The following is a 24,083-nucleotide window of genomic DNA, read 5'->3' as shown; positions in this document are numbered from 1 at the left end:
TGCAGAATAAGCCGTTAATAAGTGCCTTGAAAAAAAGTGTTGCCAGAAAGTTTTTTTCATCCTAAATCTGTATTAGACAGCTGGTTTTTTCGAGAAAGTAGAGACTTGCAAGCACAGAAGAAAAAGTAGAGTGGTTCACTTGCCTCAGTAGAGCATTTGTTTAATCATGCCCACACTTATGTAATCTCTGGACGTCTGTATTTTGGGCTGCGTCTGGTTTATCAGAACAGATGAACAAACCAGATGCAGTTGTGACCTACTAGCACGGGTACAGCCCACACAGTATAATAGGCTATGTGATTCTTCTCGCTCGTAGACTGATTATACTGCGCTGGAAACAACAACAGCCACCCACATATGATATTACAAGTTTTCAGCGTGTCTTTCCAGAGACAATGCACCAGTTAGCGGGGATGATTTACAGACCCCATTGTGAATTTAGTCCAGAAGGTGTTATTCATCTTGTAAATGAATAGCCCTTTAACAGTAATGAGGTATATCATTACAGTATGACACTATTATGTCTGTGAACTGCTGAGTGGATTGTTTTGAATATTACAAACATTAACTTGCTATAAATATCACAGGTAAGTGGGTCATGTTAGACACAAGCAGGTGGGAATATATTGTGAATGGCTTCAGCTTTATAAAGGTTATAATCACTGTATATATACATGTGACTGTAAGTGCTTTTATATTCACTATTAATCACTATAAATATTAATTATGATTTTTATCTGTCTCATAGTCAAACACGTGGAGGATCCTCGTGTTGCAATGCAGACACTCATATTTACACACTGCACTTCTGAGTCCAGAAATTAAAGGTTGGTGCATTTCTTTCACAATCTGCCGAAGCCGTCCGACCAATCAGCGCCCGATGCGCAGCTCCTCTCTTCCCACAAGCCTTTGCGGCAGCACAGCGGTGCTAGCGGCTAAAGCTAGCTCGTTCAGTCGGTAATCTGTCAGCCCGGAGCTAAAAGCACGCACACTGCTGGGCTCTCCACTCTTCCGGATTACTCTCCTTTGATGGGTAACGTCAGATTTTTTTTTCATTTTGTTCACAAAGAGACAGTCCCAAGGTCGTCGGTGAATGTTCGCCGAATGTTTAGATGGGGGAAAGTGGGATGGTTAGCCAGGAGATATCAGTCACGTATTTGTCTTAATGTTATCAAGCCAATACTTGCTATCGACTGGTTGACATAAATCTGCCATGCAGCACAGGCTCTCAATGCAGAAAGACAGATGTGACTGCTGTTTGCCGGGGTTCATCAGTAAACGACAATGCTCGTAGTAACGTTGTCTGACTCCCGAAGCTAGCTCGTAAACCAGTCGTGTTGATGTGGTAACTTAATCATAGGGAAACATCTGGTTGCTAGCGCTAGCTTAGTCAGCTACATATTCGTGATATCAAACGTCACTTAATATTTAAGTAACCGGGTTTTATTAAAGTTTGACAGAGTGCTGTAATGTTGCAGTTGTGTTAACTATCTATATCTGTTAACTACATGTCGTTTATGTGAGCTTACACGGGATAATGTCCAAATGCAGGTATGTTGGTGCTGTTAAGTTTGTTCACTGGCTAGCTGCCCAGCGATAGCAGACTAAAAGTCTCCCAAGTTAATGAATAAATAAGGTGCCCCTCCCGAGTCAATATCCCGAAAACTACTGTTCAGGATGTCTTCCTTTATGCTAATAACACGCCATCATGTGAGCAGCTTGGGATTTGTGGTTCATTTGCATTTTGTCAAACAAATGCAGGACTGTAGTCTCTATAGCTGTCAGGCATCCCGACTGACAAAGGCTTTCATGTTGGATATATTCCTCATGTGGTCCAAATGGTCTGAGAAGTAATTGTCTCCCTGCTGGCAGTGAGGCTATATTTCAGTCAGTGTGAGCAAATGTAAGTGCCAGGTTATTATCCCAACCCTCTGTGGGTAATGCTAAGACCGTCCCAGCCTGAGAAGTGAGCGGATTACGATCCTGTTGGATTTGCTCACAGAAGGAAACAAGAGCACCTATTAGTGCTGTGAGGAAACACAGGCCACTATGCTCCGCTTGATCCCCGCTCCCCCTCTTGTTGACTTTATTTGTCAGATCAAGAAAAAAAGTCTCTCTCATTCTCCCTCACACTTCCTTTCACTTGTGCTTCTCATTAGTGGCAGCCCCTCTCTGGAAGGCTGGATACATATTATTGTACGCTCCATTAATCAAAACCTTTCCCAACAGCTAAAGAAGACCCTCTGATGCGATTTCAACTTGGCGCTTGCGATCGAGGACAGACGGACTGCCCATGCTGCCACAGTAGATATGCTGCCTCTATGCTACTGAGAGAAGAATGACATTTGTCTCATTTTAATTCCTGGAGCTGTTTCGGGAAAGAATCGAGGCCTTGCTTGAAAAAAAGTTGCTGCTCCAAGCCAAGTTGGTCTTTTTCTCAGCCCATTTCTTCGCGCTGTTGTAGCCTAGTGTGCAAACTGTTATTGCACTAGAGGCCAACTAAGCAAAAGGGCTGTACTGGAGGATTAAACTGTGCTGTGGTAGTGGGGACTGGACTAGCGGAGCAGGCCCACAGAGACACACATCATGCTGCAGGGACACTAGGGTCCCTGTTTGAGCCCCTTCTGTGTGGCGCTTGTTTTTTTTTTTTCTTTTCCTGCAGTCTCATCAGTTTGGATGGTCGAACACAAGGGCTACTTTGAAGGAGCCCACCGGTGGCTGTGGTTTGGCCAAAGCTGACAGACTGCTTGCCAGCTATTGCTGATTTAGTACCCTTGTCCACTGCCACTGCTGTCGTAGCCCGCTTCGCTGTGGTCTCCAGTATGGTGAATGGAGGCTGGAGGCATCACAGGAGTGGAGCTGAACCTTCAATACTGGTGTAGCTGTTTACTTTCCATCATTTTGTCCGCACTGTGAGGGATTGCATTCAAGTTTTCAAGGACTTTTTCTTTTTCTCTGTGCTGGAAAAAACCCCACCTCAGTCAAGGTCATTTTTTTTTTTTTAATCCGGAAAGAAGACCGCTCCAGAGGAGGATGAAGCTGAGGAAACAGGTGACAGTGTGTGGAGGGGCCATATTCTGTGTGGCTGTGTTTTCACTGTATCTGATGTTGGATCGAGTCCAACATGATCCTGCAAGGCGACAGAATGGAGGGAACTTTCCACGGGTAAGAATAATTACTGTAGTGCTTGTGCATACTGTATGTTGTGTGAAAGCCCTCTTCTGCAGTTATTTTTGTCGCACTTCTTTCCGCCTGTTTTGTTGTGATGCACCAGAAGTTTGATCAAAGCACAAATTAGCATAAAGACTTTTGTTTACTTTAGTCAGATAATTTTAATCATGAACAAAAAGGCTCAATATTTATTTATTTATTTTTAACACTCATATCCTTTTGTAAATCTTTAGTGCTGATTAATCTCACACTGCTCTTTGTTATTTTTGCTAAATCAGATGATCTTTCATCACAGATCGTCTTAATTTGTAGTCGTCAAACAAAGTTTACTGACTCTGACAGAGAAGAAGAATGTGGGTTTGGATAACAGATGTTTTATGACGTTACGCAGCTGCATGATTTATTATTTTTGTCTGCGTTTCAGAGCCAAATCTCAGTTCTGCAGAACCGGATAGAGCAGCTGGAGCAGCTCCTGGAGGAAAACCACCAAATCATCAGCCACATAAAGGACTCTGTGATGGAGCTCACAGACACAGGAGCTGTGTCTCCCAGTGGCCACCTGCCGTTCAGAAGTGCCAACGGTTCCTGGGTGCTACCCTTCGACGGCCGTCCCACTTTCCTCGCTGTCAAGCCCCAGGATTGCCAATTTGCTGCAGGCAGCCGTGGCCAAGCAGACGTTCAGGTGAGCTCACTGAGCTGCTAGTTGTTTCCCCAGATGAAATCTGTTGTTTTAATTTCGGATGCTACTACATACTTATTTCTAGGGCGTGTTTAGTGAGCTCATGATGAGTTGGTGTTCCATTTTAGATGCTGGATGTGTACTCCCTTCTCAAGTTTGACAACCCTGATGGCGGCGTATGGAAACAGGGCTTTGACATTACTTACGAGCCTGACGAGTGGGATAATGAACCGCTGCAAGTGTTTGTGGTCCCCCACTCCCACAATGATCCGGGTGAGTTAAGAGGGCGTAACACAAAGCTGTACATGTCTCAGTGCTTTTAAGAGTTTTTCTGATTGAAATGTATCTTAAGACTCAGCCTAAAAATGGCATCTTGTCAGCAGTCAAACCAGCTACAGCGAGTCCTTACCTGAGCAGGAGGGCTAGTGAAGATTCGATTCATTTGTTCTCATTATTATTATTAGCATAATGCTGACATGATTGACGGCTCAGACACAAACAATAGAATTACAGAGATATTGGCAATGGAAAACTGTATCTATTTATAGGTTTGATTGGCTGAGATGTTTTTCCGGACTGACATTTCCATTAAACTTGTTTACCAGCCTGCCACATGCTTGCTAAGTTGACAGTTATTGATATGTTGACAGGCTGCAGAGACCTGTAAAATTCATCAACAATAAGAATAGCCCTTGTTTGGGAGCTGCATATGATTCAACTCTGCTGCAAAGTTTTCTTTACTCATTTTTTTAATGCAGCTTACAGACTGCAGTTAGCCTGAAGACACGTGAATGCAGGTTTACTGGTAAAAGGATAATTTCTTTGAATACAAAGTAGGGGATTTAGGGCTTTAAGTCAACTTCAGGTAAGCAGGTCAAACACTGAGTATGACTGCAGCAAATAGTCCTGTCGCTCACAAAAAACTATGAGCTCTCATTCACTTAACTATCACCATTTCAGCGTCATTTCTTATGATTGAACTGCAGAATGAGTTTGAATGTTGAACTCTATGAAATACATCAGCCCCACAATATGTGAGATGAATATTTGACGGGACATTTTTAGGCTTTGCTATTTTACTGTTGCAAACTCTAAGTGCGTTTTAGTCGCTTTCTTTGAAACCACTCTGCTAAATAGCTTTCTGAGGGGAACAGCTCCACTTGAATAAAATATGAGTTTTATTTTTGATCCGTTGCAGCACTTTTTCCACAGAGTTGAATCTCTTACCTGCCCCTGTCTCATCATTGTACCAGCCAGCTAGATAAAGGAGAGGGGGTTGTGGTGTACGAAGGTGTATTGTTTCAGGAGATGGTCCAAGCTGTAGTGGACAGTCTGTTCGCCAGCCGCTGTGTAAATTGCTCTCATATATATCTTCTTGTCTCGTTAGGTTGGATCAAGACTTTTGACAAGTACTTCACAGACCAGACGCAGCACATTTTAAACAACATGGTGGTGAAGCTGGCAGAGGATCCTCGCAGGAAGTTCATCTGGTCCGAGATTTCATTCTTCTCCAAGTGGTGGGAGACTGCAGACATACACAAGCAGGAGGCTATGCGCAAGTGAGTCACAGCTCAGTGAAGCGCGCCTTTAAGTTCCCCACCTAAATCTGAGAATGGGTTGATATTTCTCTGATGCCCACTGGCTTGAAGTACAGTTTTTACACAATGGCTAGTATCAGCTGGCAGATTGCAGTAGCTCTAAAAATAACTTGTTATCTGGTTAATGCGACTCTCCTTCTTTAGGGCTAGATTATCCTCACCTTGCTTTCTTAATCCTCTCCGTGTTCAACAGACTGATCCTCGGAGGGCAGCTAGAGATCGTGACAGGAGGATGGGTGATGACGGATGAAGCCAACGTTCACTACTTTGCCATGATAGACCAGCTTATTGAGGGACACCAGTGGCTGGAGAGAAATCTAGGTGCACAATCAGACTCCTTGTGGGAGCCTTTTCATTCAAATTTGTCAAATCATGCTTAAATGTTCAGGATGCTCTCTTCTCTGCGTGAAATCTAAGGATGTTTGCTTCCTAAGTCTAAAGTTGCAATCAGAGCAGTCTTCCCAATGCTCATCATCCTGCATGCGGCATGTGTTGCCTCTCACTCAGCGGGTGATAAAACACTTTGTGCTACTTTCAGCGCTCCCTGCTGAGGAGAATGACTTTCTAAAAGATGCACCCTTTCCTTTTTATCCAAACATAACCCTGAACATCTTGCTTCCTGCTGGCTGTCGTAGGTATAACTCCTCGCAGCGGGTGGGCGGTAGACCCTTTTGGGCACAGCGCTACGATGGCCTATCTGCTGAAGAGGGCCAACCTGACTAGCATGCTCATCCAGAGGGTCCACTACTCCATCAAGAAACACTTTGCCTCCACCCGCAGCCTGGAGTTTATGTGGAGGCAGGCCTGGGGTGAGTGGAGCGGTGCCAGCAACAGTCATCTGATTCATGCGCTTATCTGTGTTAAGCTCATTGCAGAGTGAGTCATGCCACTTGTCATCATGGCCTTTTGGAAGAACAAGCAGTGCATAATAGCCTCAGAGGACCTATCTTCATTATTTTTTCTTAATGAATTGGACATCTGCTGAAGAATTACTGCCCATTGGTTCCTAATGTAAAAATCCTCCAATATTACACGGGTAGATATGATCAAATATTGATAGTTCTTTCAGGGATTCATTTTTATAAGTGTTCTCTTAACTATTTGCTGCTTTATCCAGAATTACTTTTGACAGTCCTCAGTGAAAAATGTGGGTGTGTATGAGCACTCGTGTGTCTCTGATCACAAATACCGTCCTTACTCAACATGAAACATTGCAGACTCTTAAGAGGCTACTGTCAACAATCGATGCCTGTCATGCCATTTGATGTTTTACTTTCCTGCCTTTACAGACGCTGGGTCCAGCACGGACATGTTTTGCCACATGATGCCATTCTACAGCTACGACGTGCCTCACACCTGTGGGCCCGACCCCAAGATCTGCTGCCAGTTCGATTTCAAGAGGTTACCGGGTGGTCGGATAAACTGTCCCTGGAAAGTGCCGCCAAAAGCTGTGGTGGAGGCCAACGTAGCAGAGAGGTAAGACATGTGGGAATTAGTTTTTCTCTTACTTATGGTGATAACCTTTAAGTCTATCCTGACTGTGTCGTAGAGACATTTTAGAATTAGAGTAGGGTTGGACTCATACTCCTATAACTCATACTCTGCAGATGTAAGTGAACATGCTTGTTTTGATACGGGCTCACTACACAGCTAACAACAAGCTTATAACATGTGGGGCGATAAAAGTACTACACTCATCAGCAACGTTCAGTGGCACCTCCTTCATCTTTTTGGTTACCATGGTGACGGATGATGAGTAGCGCCCAATCAGATATATAATTGGTTGATTTTAAGAGAGAGACGTTGGCGATCCCAGCACCTTTCATAAAATATCAAACCTTTTTCAGGTTGAAGCGCCCGGAGCCGCTGCACAATAAAGCCGGCGTTGTCTGAAATAATACGCTGCTCTGCATGCTGCCTCATATGCTCTCTCCAACAACTTGGAAAAAAGGTGCTGGCGAGGAAAAATGCATGACGTGGACATGGGCCCAAAGTCATTTTTTAAGCAAGAAAAACAAATATTCTGTTGTTCTAGGTTCTCAAAGGAATTGAATAGCTGGTTTCCTTCATCTAATATGAGCATATAATTGTATGGAAAGACATAGGAAAATGTGATTGTGAGAAATTCACTGCTTTCTGACACTGTATCAACCCAACATATGATTAATTGAGAAAATATTGGGCAGACTAGTCGATTATTAAAATAGTAGTTAGTTACAGCCAGTGTATGTGTTGGGCTATTTAATAACAAGAAATGTCCAAATCTGGAATGCTAAAAATATGTTTGAAAACAGAGTTTTGATTACATAGTTTGTCCACTAAGGAGCACTAAGATGTCCTGCTGGGTATGTGTCTTGATCTTGTCTTAAATAACCAAAGTTATGGAATTTTGGCTCCAGCGACACACAACCATACAGAGCAGATTGGACACTGTTGTTGAAACTCTGTTATCTCTGCTGGTCCCTTTTTAAAAATAAACTAAACTTGAGCTTGTGCCAATGACAGCAGCCAGAGAAGGTGGATGAACGGAGGGAGACAGACGCAGACTGCAGATAGCCTCACAGTCACATTAAGCTGCCTTTAAGAACTTTGCCGAGGACATATTTCTGTGGCTAATGGAAAACACCCCCAGGGTTAATTTCGTCCTCTTCTCTCCAAGGTCGTAGTGATTTCCTCCAGAACTGGCGTATGCAAAGCGGCGCAGTTTGGATGCCAAGAAATATGTCCTCTCAGTTATTTTTCCTCTCCTCAACCAGGGCACAGCTCCTCCTGGATCAGTACCGTAAAAAGTCCAAGCTCTACCGCAGCAAGGTGCTTCTCGTCCCCCTGGGAGATGACTTCCGCTACGACAAGGCTCTGGAATGGGATCAGCAGTACATCAACTACCAGAAGCTGTTTGACTACATGAATTCTCACCCCGAGATGCACGTACAAGTGAGAAAATAATTTGTCAACTGTCACAAACCGTGTCGCCTTTTTCCATTGTGTTTGTGCCTCTCGGTATACAACCTTTCTTGTGATAATGAATCATGCAGTGGATTTTTTAACTTGCTGACAAAACAAAGAATCTGTCACGACTCGATGTTTACTTCAGAAGATGCCTTGTAAGATGAAAGCTGCACGCTCCAATAATGAGAAATTTTTCCTTTCTTCTTCTTTCTGTTCAGCTGTGTTTGAGTAAAGTGTGTGTTTTGTGTCGTCCGTGTCCTCCAGGCTCAGTTTGGGACTCTCACAGACTACTTCAATGCTGTGTACAAAGCGAACGGAGTGGCCCAGGGATCTAGACCCGCTGACTTCCCGGTGCTCAGTGGAGATTTCTTTGCCTATGCAGACCGTGAAGACCACTATTGGACTGGCTATTTCACCTCCCGGCCCTTTTACAAGAGCCTGGACCGTGTGATAGAGTCGCACCTTAGGTGAGGCAGATTCAGTCTCACTTTCCTGATAACTGGCAACCACAACCCCGCAGTGCTTTCATTATACTGTAGCTGTTCAGGGCCCAGGGTTTTACTTCAGCTTTTCCTGCACATTTTGGCCTTTTGTACAAACACAAACAGCATTTTTGGTCAGTGAAAACTGAACTTTTGGAATATCCCTTTTAAGGTGAATATATTCAGAAACTCGGCTTGAGTGTTTCTGGAAACTATGACACATACTCCCACGTTCGCTTCCTAATTGGGCCTTATCAGTGTATCTAGCATTGGCAAATGGGAATTTTGAGTATGTGTTCTGATATTGGAGTTTATTTGAGTTTGTCTCTCTCTTTCTAAACATAGACAAGATGACATCCATTCTGTCAATGTACAAAGTGATATCAAAACACGATGATGGAAAAGAGATTAAAACAGCTGCTGACGTTGTTATAATAAGAAATAGCGGTACCCAGGAGGATTTTGTGAAGAGCTGACACATTTGCCTGCCTTGTTAATAGTATCTTCTGTAACTAAGCAACCACATAATATACAATCTGATTCCTGATTATGGCCTTGTGACATGCGTTTTCAGACTTGTTACTATGGACGGAGACAATTTTTCTAAAATGGTGATAAAGTGCTCGTCTGGACGGAGATTGTTTTGTTTTAAACCCGTCTCCAAAAATACCCCATTGTACATGTGGATGCAGCCTGAGTGAGAGAGTGCTACAGAAGGCTTTTTGTTTCTGTTTTGCATTGCAAACAAGATGTATGTGTGGTCCACTAGGAATAGTTCATAGTAATTTAAGGCATAATGCAAGTCATTCTTTAAGTTTAAGAGGAAGTTTAATAACTAGAGGGTGTAACAATTCACCGATATGAATGGGAAACCGGTTTTAAAGTTAAAGATGTGACTACATTGATACGCGGACCTCTGGATCGATCTAAATGCACTGTGAACTGGTCGATGGCTCGATTTGTAAAGTTGAGTTGAGTGAAGCTGCTATGCTGCTTTTTTCAGCCACAACTTAGCTACAACTCGGCGAGGTCTAAGGTAATGTATCTAGATACGTATCGGATCGTATCTTAGGGAGAGATGCACACCCCTGCTAATAACCCTACTTCTACATTAAACCCACCTCTAGATACGGCCACATAAACTCACATTTGTACTGACCTGCAAAGCTTGAATAAGAAATAGTTTCTGGTCCAAAAGTCAGACTTAAATTTACAGCTTAGGTCTGAATACCCGAAGACACCCTGGCCCATAATTGTCTGTCGATCTCCTTCCAGGGGGGCAGAGATCCTCTACAGCCTGGCGGTTGCCAACGCTCGGCATGCTGGCATGGAAGGACGCTACCCGGTCTCAGACTATGCCCTGCTGGTGGATGCGAGGCGATCTGTCGGCCTCTTCCAACATCACGATGCCATCACCGGCACTGCGAAAGAGAATGTTGTGATCGACTACGGCACCAAGTAAGACTCTGAGGGTCTAGAAACAGACGACAGTGTGGATTGGAGAGATTACATCCTTATAACATTTCATGTAATTTCTATGAAACTGAAAAACTGTGCCTCTTCTTTTTTATCCTCGTCTCTGTGGCTATTTTGATACTCACTGGTTCAATACCTTGAAGCAAAATAACAAGCTGTGACTACTGCACTGAGCCATTGATTCCTCCTTCCTCCCTAGATTACTGCGTTCACTCATCGGTCTGAAGAGAGTAATCATCAACGCTGCTCATTTCCTGGTGATGAAAAACAAAGAGTTTTATCGCTTTTACCAAACGGAGCCATTCCTAGAGACGGTATGAGGAAAACATTAAGGGACATTTCTGCCACTGTATGTTAATGTGTTTTGAAAAACTGTAAAAGTATTCACTGTGTTTTTTCTGTTATGTTTTTCATTTTCTAGGATGACAGGCGCGCTACTCAAGACTCTCTGCCTCAGCGCACTCTAATCGAGCTGGACCCAGCAGGGCCGAGGTATTATCAGCATCCCCTCACTGCCGCTCTCCTCTCATCTCCTCCGCCTCCTACCTCAGCCACTCCTCCACCATTCTGTGCCTCTGATTGCTTTTTTCCCGTCTCTCTACCAGGTACCTGGTTCTGTTTAACCCCATCGAGCAGGAACGGCTGTGTGTGGTGACGGTGTTGGTCAACACAGTGAAGGTGCGGGTGCTTACTGAGGACGGACAGACCCTCCCGGTGCAGCTGAGTGCTCAGTGGAGCTCTGCTAGTCAAATGAGTGCGGAGGTATTTGAGGTAAGAGACATAATTCATTAGTGTCTACGCTGGCTGCTGTGCACTCAAATTCTCACAGCCCAGTACGAAGTCATTATAGTTATGTGCTTAAGTTGGAAGAAAGATAGACTTGAAGCCTTCTTGGGGAGTGCTACTTCATGCTGTAAGTTAATAAAGTTATATAAAGCCTTTTGTGGCTCCAGAAGGAAATGTGGTAAGTCTGATAAATTGCCTCAAACCATGTCTCTTGAGTCGGCGTCTGTAGGGGCCGAAGACTAGCAGTGAAATAGAAGTGAGAAAGAAATGAGATTCTCTGTGGCCCACTTCTAATCTCTGTTTAAGACGAACAGCTTTGAGATTGTTTTAGCCCCTACGAGCATAAACAACCAAAACCGCTGGCTGAACTGTCAGTGGTCTGGTTGCATTGTGGGTAATGTAAAGCAGCAGATTTTTGACAAGAAGGAAGATCACAGAGGCATAAGACAATATCTCAGGTCATGCTGCGTCAGTTTTGTCTATCGGGAGTCTGAATCAGTGCAAAAATCTTTTTACAATCTAAAATGTGTCATTGTTGTACTCGCCTGGTGAGTTAAGCTTCACTGGGCACATTTCTGCACATCCTGCCTCCCTCATGACACAAAATATTGACTCATAGAGTTGAATGCCGTAGCTCAGGTAATAGTTATGAGGTTGTAGTTTTGTCCTCGTTCCTTTGACATTAACCTGAAAGCTTGTACTAGAACTGATGTGTTTTTGTTTACCCTCTCAAAATGAAAACAAAACATCCACTGAAACGGCTCAAATATTATATTGCATCTGCATAAGTTAAAAAAACAATTCCCATTTGCTTACCGCCACCCTGTGGATTAATTTGAAATGAAATTCTCTCCACCCACAGAAAGTAATGAATTTAAATGAAACAGAGAAATTACAGCCTCATTAACACTCATCTCTCATCACAGTTTAATTACAGCACATTGTTGCTAATGTGTAAATGCTTTCCGCTTCTAATGAACGCCTTATGGTCAACACCCTTTTGTTCAGATTAACAAGGAAAACGAAGCCACTTTTTCAGATTTGTATGCGTATGACAGCGCCGCTTGATTGATATCCAACATTTCTTCAAACCCTTCATCCAGGCGACATTCATGGTCCGTCTGCCACCTCTGGGCCTGGCTGTGTTCCATCTCTACGAGTCTCCCGACTCGCCCATGACGCTCCGCTCCGACACCCTGCTCAGGCTGTCGGGACAGGGCGTCACTGCTCGCGCCGTGGACCCGCTTCCCGTGCGCTCGCAGCAGTCCGACCCTCAGACCTTCTACATCAGCAGTCAGTCTCTCACGCTGGGCTTCTCTGGAACCACCGGCCTGCTGGAGGTATGTGTTTTTATCGAACCGGTCGGATTTATATCTGAATTAAGGATCTGCTCGACTGTTTTAACTTTGATCTTTTAGAAGGCATAAAGCTGTGAGCTTGATTTCCTGATAAACCCTTGCTGTTTGATCAAAGTGAACATGGCATGTCTTGTTGCTACTCAAACATCCTTTCATCTCTTATTTTAATTCTGTTCACTGTCTTCTCCTCCGCTCCTTTTTATGGCTTTTTCATCTGCAGAGCATCAAGCGCAAGGACGATCCTCAGGAAGTGAAGGTTCAGATGCAGTTCATGGTGTATGGCACTCGTCCCTCTAAAGACAAAAGTGGAGCTTACCTCTTCCTACCTGATGGGAAAGCAAAGGTATTCTCTCTCTCAGTTGTTGTATGTCAGATGTTTACCTGCCTCTCAGAAGGCTTTGATAGACTGTCTCTTGTGTATTGTGTCATTGTATCATGCTGGGGCGCTCGGGGCAGGAAGGCAGGCAGACTGGGTGCTGCTTCATCTTTTCATTGATTTTTTTTTTTTTTTAAGACAACAGAATGCAAAGGATTCGTTCTCACACAGTAGGCACTTGTGGCTCCACTTCTCTCTCTGTCGTTCTTCCCTATTCACTTATTTAGCTCCTGACTCCACTTTCTCTCCTCCTGCTTTCAGCCCTACAACCAGAAAGAGCCGCCCGTGGTGCGCGTGGTGGAGGGGCCACTCTTCTCGGAGGTGGTGGCACACTACCAGCATTTCCAGCAGACGATTCGCATAAACAACGTGCCAGGTAATAAACTGCACAATCATATCAGTTTAAAATGGCTTCTGCAAAAGCTTTTCATGTTTCGGTTAAAGGCGCCAGATGGTACAATACAAAAAGGACCAATATGTTTGACAAAATGACAATTTACAATTTGATGCAGCTGCCTAATTTTGACTTCTAAGCAGACGAATGCACAACACTATCCAAGTAGCATTTGCAAATCACATTTTCCCCGTTGCTTCCCATCTGTGTCACAAGTTTGTTTCATTATGCTTTTTGTATTTTCAGGGGTGGATGGTTTGTCGATAGACATCACCACCATGGTGGACATCAGAGATCAGACCAACAAGGAGCTGGCAATGCGACTAGTCACTGACATCCAGAGTGGAGACGTCTTCTACACAGATCTCAACGGCTTCCAGGTCTGTCCCACCTTCCTCAAAAGAGAAGAGTAACTTTTTTTCTTTGTACGCATCTTTGATTAAGCGGATGCTGAGGAGTTACACTCCTTTTTTTTCTGCATAATAGCATTTTCTTTTTCGGTCCATTATCTTGTTTTTGAGGTTTTCATATTATTCTGTAGCTTCCCAGTAGTGTTCCTTGTGTAATCAAACATTCATCAGAGTATGTGTGTTTTGGCATCAGAATTCCTGTGTGACCTGACGTAGGTTTCTGCATGATTACGGTGCTACAAATAAACCAGCTAGCCCGCCCGCTATGCGTCTCCTCTTCGTGTGAGAGCTGCAAGTTTGTCTGTCTTGTTTGAACATGGCGTGACTGAACAACAAACACACAGCAAACAAGATGAAGCAAGTGCTAAAGCCCCTTGGCTCTGCGCATGGTAAGCAGATGCCTGATTGTGACTGATACGTAGCTGTTTTAAGATCTGTGCAAATAAATGAGAGGAAAAATTTGACCCCTGATCAGACTGAATGATTCTGGGAACTCCGAAGATGGAAAAAAACTGTGATAACGCACGCACCACAGACCTGGCCGTTATTGTGCGCAACGGGTAAGCTGCTGGATACCGTGTGCTCTGACACATCACTGTTAACAGGTAAATTGCACCCGACCTAGACTGAGGCAACGGGCCTACGCAGTCAATAATAAGATGTTCAAAAGGCTGACTTATGGCTGGTATCGGACACAGTGGAACGGGCTTCAGGTTCTGATTAGGCTTGCTGGTTAGCTGACATGTATGACATGATTTTATATACTCAGCAACGTCTCTCTTCATCCGCGGCCAAAAGAAATACCTTAGGATGCGGTCGTACGTCTTCCTGACGCCCAGGTGACCAGACTCATCGTGGGAAATCTGCAACACCACAGTACGAAACCTAGATGGCACCACGACTTGGTAAATAGGTTCACCCACAAAATGTTCCCTCTGGGGCACCCACTTTCTCATCAAGACCTCATTCTTGATGAAATAACATTGAGAGTTATTTTTTACCTCACCAGAAGGCCGCACCATGTCCAGCAAACTCTTGAGAGAACTGTCAGCACGCTGCTCCGACACCAACTCACTGTGAGAAACAGACCAAGGAGCATTAGAACATATGACATCATGTTGTTGTGAAGTGTCATCCTTTTCAGAAAAATCTGTCTCAACCAACTGCGCACGTTTCATCGCGCGCGTGACAGCACATGCCCTGAACACCTCAGGAAAATCCGTTACATTTTTATCAGGCTCACTGGTGACCAGAGGCGCTGAAACAATGATAGCAGCAGGAGGAACATCGGCCCACACCCGACTTCCTGCTACATCATTACCCAAAATCATTGTCACGCCATCCACGGGCAGAGCTGGGCGCACAGCCACCGCCACCTCACCCTGAAACAACCCACAGGACAACATAATTTTATGCTGAGGCACCTGCAGAACCTGCAGCCCAATCCCGAGCACCGGTATAAAAGCACCTGTGTAGGACTCCTGTGAAAAAGGTAGAGCCGATTCCACAATGAATGAGTCAAAAGCAGCTGTGTCACGCAATATCTTAATCTTCACCGTTTCATCACTTCCTACCAAGGAAACACACCCATCACTGATGAAAGGCAAATAAGACTGCAGATCTGAACTAACCACCTGCGATTTTAACCCACTTAAAGGCTCCAACGCCCGGTCAGGAACAGGCCCCACACACATTGCCGGCTTGGGATAACTCGCTCCCGTTGTACTCTTGGTTTTAAAAGCATAACAGTCTCTTTTCCAGTGTCCTCGCTTGTGACAATAATTACAAATTTTGTCAGCCTCCCGAGAACCACGCTCATTTCTCTGATCCATCCCAACATTTCTTACTGGGCGACTAGACCATGCACCTACAGTTGAGTGATTCTCCCTATGTGCACCACCACCACGCGCCCCCGGATACCAAGTATCCCCACCATGAGTCAACAGATAGTCATCGGCCAGTGCAGCGGCTTCAGCTGCCGTCTTAACCTTACGCTCACTGATGTACGTTGCAATGCGCCCCGGCACAGAATTTTTAAACTGCTCCAAAATCATGAGATCCCGCAGACCATCAAACGACTCAGCCTCAGCTGCAGTACACCAACGATCAAACTGAGTGGACAACTCACGAGCAAACTCTAAATGAGACCTATCGCCTCTTCTCCAACCCCGAAACCGTTGGCGATAAGCTTCAGGAACCCGCTCATACACTTTGAGAACAGCCGATTTCACTACATCATATTTGACACTGTCCCTGCTACTGAGACAAGAATACGCCTCCTGCGCTTTGCCGGTTAACACACACTGCAACATCAGCGTATAAGTGGACTCAGACCATCCGCGAGCCTCAGCGAGACGCTCAAACAGTGAGAAAAAAGTTTCCGGGTCTCTTTCATTGAATTTAGGAACCAGCTTCAAATCACCCAAATCAGACCTCACCGGGGTGCCACCCGGACCGGACGGACCGTGAGCAAGCACATCATCCACCGCAACTTTCCCTTCTCTAACTAAGACCATTTTCTGCCTTTCCAGATCAATCTTCGCCTGCTCTGTTTCCTGCCTCACCTTTTCAACTAACAGCACTTTCTCCAGCTCAACGCTCTGTCGCACTCTTTCTACAGCGACTTCTTTCTCAGTCTCTAGCTTCATCCGCAACAATAGCAACTCTTTCTGCTGCTCAAAAGACAGCCCATCACCAGGACCCTCTACTACCGGCGGAGGCACGCCCTCAGTGCCTGCGGAGACGGACACAGCCTCTCCCGCACCCAACACGTTCATTTTCAATAACTTGAACTTCAAATTTGCCTTCACTGTCTCTTTCACCCGTTTATCACCAACATCAACATTGTAATGGCCAGCTATTTTAACCAACTGATCCTTCGTGTACTCATCCAGCAACGCTTCAGCTGGCGCCTGCACGAATGATTCAACAACTTCATCCATTTTAACGAACACAAGAGAATGCAACGTGACGGGACTCACCCAGTGTCGACAGGCCGACGTAGCCTTCAACGGAGCTTCCCCGCTAACTACCTAGCCAGAAGCTATCTACATAACTCCTCCCTAGTCTTCATGAGGCGTAGCGGCGGGTATTTATGCACTATGAGCCCGCTGGTTCGGAGAGGCGACCAGAAACTGGCAACCCCACCAAAACCACGGATGTGCTCCCGAGCAGTTTTAGGGAAAAGGGACCAGGAAGCTCTAACCGCCGTACCCCAACACTACCAGCCCCCCCCGACGACACCCAAAGGGGAGACGCCGCTAAAACCTACAAGGGGAAACACTCCTTCAACTCACACACATACAGGTGGACCGACACTTACCTTCTCATGCCTCCGTCAACGTTCACAACCCGAGACAGCGAACGACAACAAAACCCCGTCTCTTCAACACCAAGGAGACGAGTTGCACAGGTGCACCAACTTAACTACAAAGGCACATCTCCCAGAGCGCAATCAAACTCACCATATAAGGGCGAACTACGTTACCGGCGACCAGGGAATCCTCACCATGACGTCACCTTCGCACGAAAGCCCAACCCCCCGATTAAGGGCTTTCCTCAGGCACAGCCACTTACCCCGGGCGAACGTGTGCTCTCACACAAACAAAAGCGCTCCAACCAAACTTACTCAAAAAAAAGAGGAACAAGCACTAAATCACACAAAAAGAATAAACCGACCTTCAAAGCGGACGAGCCCCCAATTTGTTACGACCAGCTCGTAGGCCGCAACAAAGGAGGAGATGTGCACAAAGCAGTTGCAAACAAACCACAATTTATTAAAGTAAATTACTTAACCATATGGGTGTGGAAGTCAGTATCAGGAGTGTAGGTGAGTGTGTGGGTGTTATGATCAATGTGTGGTGCATGTTGTTAGTGCAAAATAAGGCAACGCAAAGAAAGACAAGACCAGCACGCTGGTCTGGTGCTAAGTGGAGGGAGCGGAGCAGAGAGATCTGGCGTCTGGGAAGGCGGGGTTAAATAGGCCTAACTGGGAGCGCTGGCCAGGTGCTCCCTGTCAACCTAATGACACAACTGCTTCGGACCTGCAAACAAGCAAACAAACAAACCAACAGTGCACTGTACACAGAACCCAGGCCTGGGGCCGTCACAGGAGCGTAAACAATCACAAAACCTATATCACTTTGCGTCCCTCGTTTAACTAGGGAGAAGGTGCCGACTTTGAGTAGTGTTTTTACAAACGGCAACCGTCAGATCCTGTATAGTATGGCTCTAAAACAATAATAATCATAATAATAATAATCACCATCTTCTACCTCCAAGCTAAATTTTTGTTTACACTGTCGACGAACGTCTGTGTCTGTGTGTGTGGGTTGAGGGAGGGCATCAGTGCTGTAACCTATATCTCCATTTTAAAACCTTGAAAAGAACGCAGCTTGAGTTGCTCTTTAACTATCCCTGACCTGGTCATGGTCATAATGTAGATTTTGCATCTTTCCTCCTCTGTAAGTTTGACATATTGATCTCCTCTTGCAGATGCAGCCTCGTCGCCACTACATGAAGCTCCCCCTGCAGGCCAACTTCTATCCCATGCCCAGCCAGGCGTACATCCAGGACAGCCTTCACCGCCTCACACTGCACACAGCTCAGTCTCTGGGTGTCACCAGCCTGGAGAACGGTCTGCATTTTATTACATTCAATTAATGTCGTTTCATTTTAATTAATTTCTTTTTTTGCACTCTTACTTTTCTTATTTAACCGTCTCTAGCTGTTTAGGTAATAGGGTTGTACTGATGTGGGGGAGGTTACTCTCCCTTCTCTCCATCAAGAGGTTTTCAGAGTTCATACTTTCACATTAATGCACTGAGCTAATTCTATTATCATCGTTATGTGAGTGATGGAGGCGTTTGTAAAGGACGAACGGCTAATGTCTTTCGTCTTCATCAACCGATCATCTGAAAGTTCAATGCGCAGGCTTTGTATGAACGCTGTCGTCCTCTGTTCCTCCTCCTCAGGCCAGCTCGAAGTGATTATGGACCGACGGCTGATGCAGGATGATAATCGAGGGCTGGGTCAGGGCCTGAAGGACAATAAGAAGACGGGCAACCGCTTTCGACTGCTGCTTGAGAGGAGATCCACGGGCAACAAGGTCAGTAAGATGGCGGACAAAGGCGGATGTGGAGGCCTGGGGAAGTTTCTCTGCTGTGTTGAATGACTCTGCATAAGCTCTGTGGAATTTAGAAGTGTTATGTCCTTCATTCTGCGTTCATTATCACCTTTCTTCATGTTTTATTTCCAGCACTCATTACCACCCCATCTGTCTTTGTTGTTTACCTCTCATCTCTTCTCCTTCTCCTTTATTTTCTGCTTCATTACCTTCAGCATGAAGGCGTATTTGCCAAACTCTCCTCCTTGTTTCACTCTTTCCTCTCCAAAATCTTGACTGACGGAGTTCAAGAGGTAATGTTGCCGTAGCAACAGTGAGGATGCTTGTTAGCCCTCATCATAGTCTGTTACTGTAGCTCCAGTTCCCCTTTTTTTTTTTTTGTGCTCCCCTCCACCTCATAGCTGTTCCATCTTTACAGCAGCACCATTGAAAGTAACAAATGATGTCATTTATCAACTGAATGAAGACTCATTGGCAGAGAATGGAAGCCATTGGTTGTAGTTTTATCATCCGACACTGTGCTAAAAAACTGCTGATGGTACTTGGGATGAAGTTGCCACAAAACATCAGACATAATGTTTCAAACACTATTATGCCATTAATTTAAAAAATGACATCACAGCGCTGTGGCTGCAACAAAACCCAATATAGATCGATTAGCACTGTGTCTGGACTAGAATTAGAAACACACCTTGTGCGCCGTCACAGTAATTAGAGCCTATTCCTCCTGTAGAGACGTGATGACAAAATAAATGAGCCACTGATGTTGTAACAGCAGCACTGCCACTCACCACTGTGGTTTAAATTTGTCTCTCGCCCTCCCACAGATGATGGACAGTGCAACAAACAGCTTCCCGTCTATACTGAGTCACATGACCAACACCTTCCTGAACCACGAGGTGTTGGCGCTGCCCGTCCTGCCCAAACGCCGCGGCATCCCTCCTCTGCAAACCTTTGCCCCTCTCAAGTCCATCCTGCCCTGCGACTTCCACCTGCTGAACCTGCGCAGCATCCAGAGCCAGGTGAAGTGATGCGCACAAAACACACACACACACACACAACTTTTTGGTTTCAGATATTCTGTGGTTTGACTCGACTTGAATTCTGTTTGTGTGTGTTTGTGAGCAGCAGGACACCCAGTCTCCGTCTCCGTACACAGCCATGATTCTTCACCGTCTGGCGGTAGATTGCGGCCTGGAGGCTCAGAACCTGGGCTTCAACTGCACCACCACACAGGGACAGGTCAGGACGGACACACACACACACACACACACACACACACACACACACACACACACACACACACACACACACACACTATAAAACAAAAGAAAAAGACAACAAAAGATGCTGTATGTTCATCAAACTCTCACTTGTGCATCAGCTGATATACAAAATATATCTGTTCTTTGCTACTTTATCTGTCAGCTATGGCTTTTTATTTAATTTTCAGATTAATATGTAACAAAAAACATACGATCATCTTATAAAATGTGCTTTATGAAAGATTAAGCTACCAAACAGTATATAAAGCTGTTAAAATTGGCTCTCCCTAGTCTAACATAAAATTAATAATGTAAGACTGTCAAGAGGCCTTTGTGCAGGGGGCGCCCCAGTAGCTCAGTTGGTAGAGCATGTGACCCACACACACAGAGGCCCTGTCCTCGTTGCAGCGACCCAGGGTTCGTGTCTGTCCTGGGGGCCAACTGCTGCATGTCTTCCCCCTTCTCTCTCTCTCATCCCATTTCCTGTCCTCTCTCAAACTGTCCTGTCAATAAAGCCATGAAAAGGCCATAAAATATATATATAAAAAAGAGGTCTTTGTGCATAATTGGTTACTTTACTGTTGATGCTTTAAGCACATGCTTTTGGGAATACTTCTTTAATTTTTAATGCAGGGTTTCTTCTTGTAAATTTTTTAAAGTTTGTTTTTGCTACTTTTACTTTAGTAAATCACCCTAATACTGCTTTATATTTGATTCCCACTTAGCTAAACTTAGATTTTCTAATGCCTTCTGTCTCTCTGCAGCTGAGCGTGTCAGGACTGTTCAAGAACCTGGACCTGCAGCTGCTCCAGCCCATGTCCCTGACGCTGATGCACTCCGGCGCGCCTCTGGCCAACGACTCCTCCATCAGCCTGGATCCCATGGAGATCTCCGCCTTCAAGCTCAAACTGCGCTAAGAGCCGTCCGGACTAAAAGAGGCAATAAAAAAACTCACCAGACTTGTTGGACCAAGAACCATGCCCCATGCCGGGGCCACAGACTGGCAACAGAGAGAGAGAGAGAAGGGGAGGAGGAGGGGGGTGTGTGTCTGGCTCTCTCCCTGATTTGTCAAGCAGAACCACAAACACTACAGCTCGGAGAGGAAAGGTCCACTGTAACATGACTGACTGCACAGCAGGGGGCAGACGATAGCTGTTACTGTGGACGTCTCCGAGAGCAGCGAGAACCCGGGTGAACTTGCAGCGAGAAAGGCTGCCAGAACTTCTCATCAGATGCAGCCCGGGCGTCTGTTCATCTCTGTAATCGACAATGAAATCTCATTTAGTTCTGCTTTGTAAGAACTCGTGTCGTTTTCTATCTTCGCTCCATCCTGGACTGAACTACTGAATGTAAATATCCCAAACGACTGAGGAGGGGAGGGGGGGCTGGGACTCGTGCCACATCAGAGTGCAATTTACAAAGCTTTATTTGGTGTATGGGGTTTTTTCTTTTTTTACATGTACGCAGTGAAAATGACACACACCACCACAAGTGATTTTGTTTTTGTACCTGTCAATGTAACTGCAGTTAATTGTATTTGATTTTTTTCCGACAGACTCGAATGCAGCAAAGAGAATGTGTGGTCTCTTCGTCTTAACTCGTGAGGAGAGGCTGCGACTCTCATGTGTCTTGAGTCCAACAGTCGGCCACGATAAAAAATGTGATCACTAATCATATCTGATGAGCGTTTACCTTCGATTCGCTGTTTTTTTTTAAATTTTTGCCTGTAGATAGTCCGAAGACTTTCTTTCCCCTCACTTCTTCTTCTTCTCCCCTCCCCGAGCTTCCTCTCTGCTGATGAGAAAAACTGGAAGGTCCGTGATTTATGAAAGCCCCTGTCCGTCATTCCCGGCTGGTTTCGTTTACCATGCTGTATGCAGTAGAAGACTAGACAAAGACTATACCTCATATATACCATACGGCAGATATATCAGTATGTATGTGTGTGTGTGTCTGTAGAGTATGTTAATGTGAATAAGTGAGGGGTCTTTCGGGGGTGTATTAAGGTTACAATGTTTACTATCAGGGACCATTTATAGTACTGTTAGGTGTCATCGATCACTTTGGGTTTCTGTGTCGAGCAGTGGGTCATGTCATCGTAGGACAAAAAGACAGACCGGACTACAAATTAAAAGGGGTAGTTCACCCAAATTATGAAAAGTAGACACATTTGCTCCAGTGGTGTCTGGCTATGCAGATAGATTTGACTTTGAGAGATCAGTCTAGACCCGATTGTGTGGCATTTCAGAATAACCGTCGAATAACTGAAAAATTGCTCACCATAATATAAAAATTATCTCTGCGATTTCCCAGAGCTCAAGGTTACATATTTTTAAGCACTTGTTTTGTACAAACAGCAGACATCTTAAAGATTTTTCAAATGTTTCAAATCTAAAAGAACCACTTGACTACTCGTCTGAGAAGCCGAATCAAAGAATCTTTGGCATTTCTGCTTGGTAACTGATAACCCCGACAAAAGAAGAAGTGATTATTGTTGTCGATTTTTAATTTTCTTTCGACTGTTTCAGCACTTTATCTGTCTCTGAGATGTCTGCCACCAAACTCATTACAATGAAGTTGAATGAAATTTCATTTTTTTGGTGCTCAATGCATTAAAATGTTTCATTTAAAAAAAAAATGACAGCAGCTGGTCTTTTCCTGAAAACGTGTCCCTGTCACTCTGGACCCCTCAGCTGTGGGAGGAGTTCATGAACTACCTTCTACTCTGACAGAACCATTTTCTTACTACATACTGATTTCTAAGCAGGTCTGAACCTTGAAATATTATGATTAAAAATCTTTTTTGAGGGCACACCATTGTCTGATTATGCACTGCACAAAGAAGGTGTTCACAGCTGAGTTAAATGGTGGTAGACCAGCTCAAGAGACACCTCAGAACACCAAAGATAACTTGAATTTTTTGCATAACACTTCAGTTATGTGTAATAACACAAGATCTTCTCAAGATGCCGGTTGGTATCCTTTCCAGGATGCATGGATCGCATCATTTCCTGCTTGTATAAGACAGTGAAATACGTTGATTTCTTGTATATCAACTACAAACACAGTGCACTTTTCGAGTATGTAGAATGGAATCGGGACAAAGCAATAATCTGTGTCAACCTGTACATCTTTAAAAAAAACTGTCTGCATGTCAGGATACCACTAAGTGATCAAATAAGGACGAAAATGTACATTTTTTGTAGTTTTGGTGAACTCACCCTTTACATAGAAGTTGTATGAAACCCTTCACATGGATCCTCAACACAGGAGAAAGTTTCAATTTTTTTATTTTTTTTTATGTACTTCTGTCCCGAGGCAGCCTCCAGGCACTCTGCCTCCTTCTGTCGTTTATCCACCTCCACAGCGGCCGTGGAGGATGCTGTCATCTGTGTCCAAAGCTCAGGCCGGACAGCTCACAGCCCACCTGTGTTACACTTTGTGCCGTGCTGCCATCTCCCCTCTGTCCCCACTGTGTCCCATCACTTTCCCCGCTCATCATCTCCACTCTCCACAGGAGCTCTGCTGCTTCCCTTCTCTCCTCCTATGAGCTGTTATCTGCTCTGCCATAGTTCAATACATTTTGCCTCCTCGCTCTCGCTGCAGACATCCCCGGCCCCCTCCTCTGGCTGCGATTAGCATTTCTGTAAGACCAGACTTCACTGCGCCTTGAATTTGCACTTTCTCCTCTCGTCTTTATAACCTTGTCATAACCTCCTCTCCTGCTGTTCCCCTGTTGCGTCTGAGTCTCTGTGTCTTTGTCTCTCTTTTTTTTTGTCTTTTTCTAAAATGTGATATGTGTGGTAGCGCTGTTTTTGTTAGTTCAGAGGTAATATGTGAACGCAGGGTGTCATCTGTGTGTTTATTCATGATGAGCTAGAGCTGCAGTAGAGCAGAGGAGATGGGGAGTAAATAAAGATCAGAAAACAAAGATCAGACAACGAAGTTTCACTTCATCTCAAATGATTTTGAATTCTCTTTCATGCTCAAGTGAATCTTCTGTATTGTCATGCC

At 44.8% G+C, this 24,083-nt stretch overlaps 1 protein-coding gene across 2 annotated transcripts; it reads left to right on the top strand.

The window, feature by feature from the left end:
* Positions 1 to 959: 959 nt before the first annotated feature.
* man2a2 (mannosidase, alpha, class 2A, member 2) lies at positions 960 to 24,010 on the top strand. Of its 2 annotated transcripts, XM_073471382.1 has the most exons (24): positions 960 to 1,033; positions 2,230 to 3,165; positions 3,596 to 3,853; positions 3,979 to 4,123; positions 5,238 to 5,409; positions 5,642 to 5,769; positions 6,084 to 6,257; positions 6,738 to 6,924; positions 8,205 to 8,382; positions 8,662 to 8,864; positions 10,155 to 10,337; positions 10,555 to 10,669; positions 10,777 to 10,847; positions 10,961 to 11,126; positions 12,245 to 12,481; positions 12,720 to 12,842; positions 13,137 to 13,251; positions 13,516 to 13,649; positions 18,174 to 18,315; positions 18,653 to 18,786; positions 19,020 to 19,097; positions 19,632 to 19,826; positions 19,933 to 20,046; positions 20,834 to 24,010. In XM_073471382.1, exons 2-24 carry the CDS (start codon positions 3,034 to 3,036, stop codon positions 20,984 to 20,986), a joined length of 3,537 nt encoding a protein of 1,178 aa, XP_073327483.1. In that variant the 5' UTR covers positions 960 to 1,033; positions 2,230 to 3,033; the 3' UTR covers positions 20,987 to 24,010. The 2 variants fall into 2 exon arrangements, with proteins under 2 accessions (XP_073327483.1, XP_073327482.1); XM_073471381.1 differs by lacking the exon at positions 19,020 to 19,097.
* Positions 24,011 to 24,083: the final 73 nt, after the last annotated feature.

The sequence above is a fragment of the Pagrus major genome, chromosome 8 (assembly GCF_040436345.1).
Source record: "Pagrus major chromosome 8, Pma_NU_1.0".
NCBI classification, from domain to species: Eukaryota; Metazoa; Chordata; class Actinopteri; order Spariformes; family Sparidae; genus Pagrus; species Pagrus major.
The sequence above is the reverse complement of the archived record's forward strand: the minus strand, read 5'-3'. Positions and strand labels throughout refer to the sequence as shown.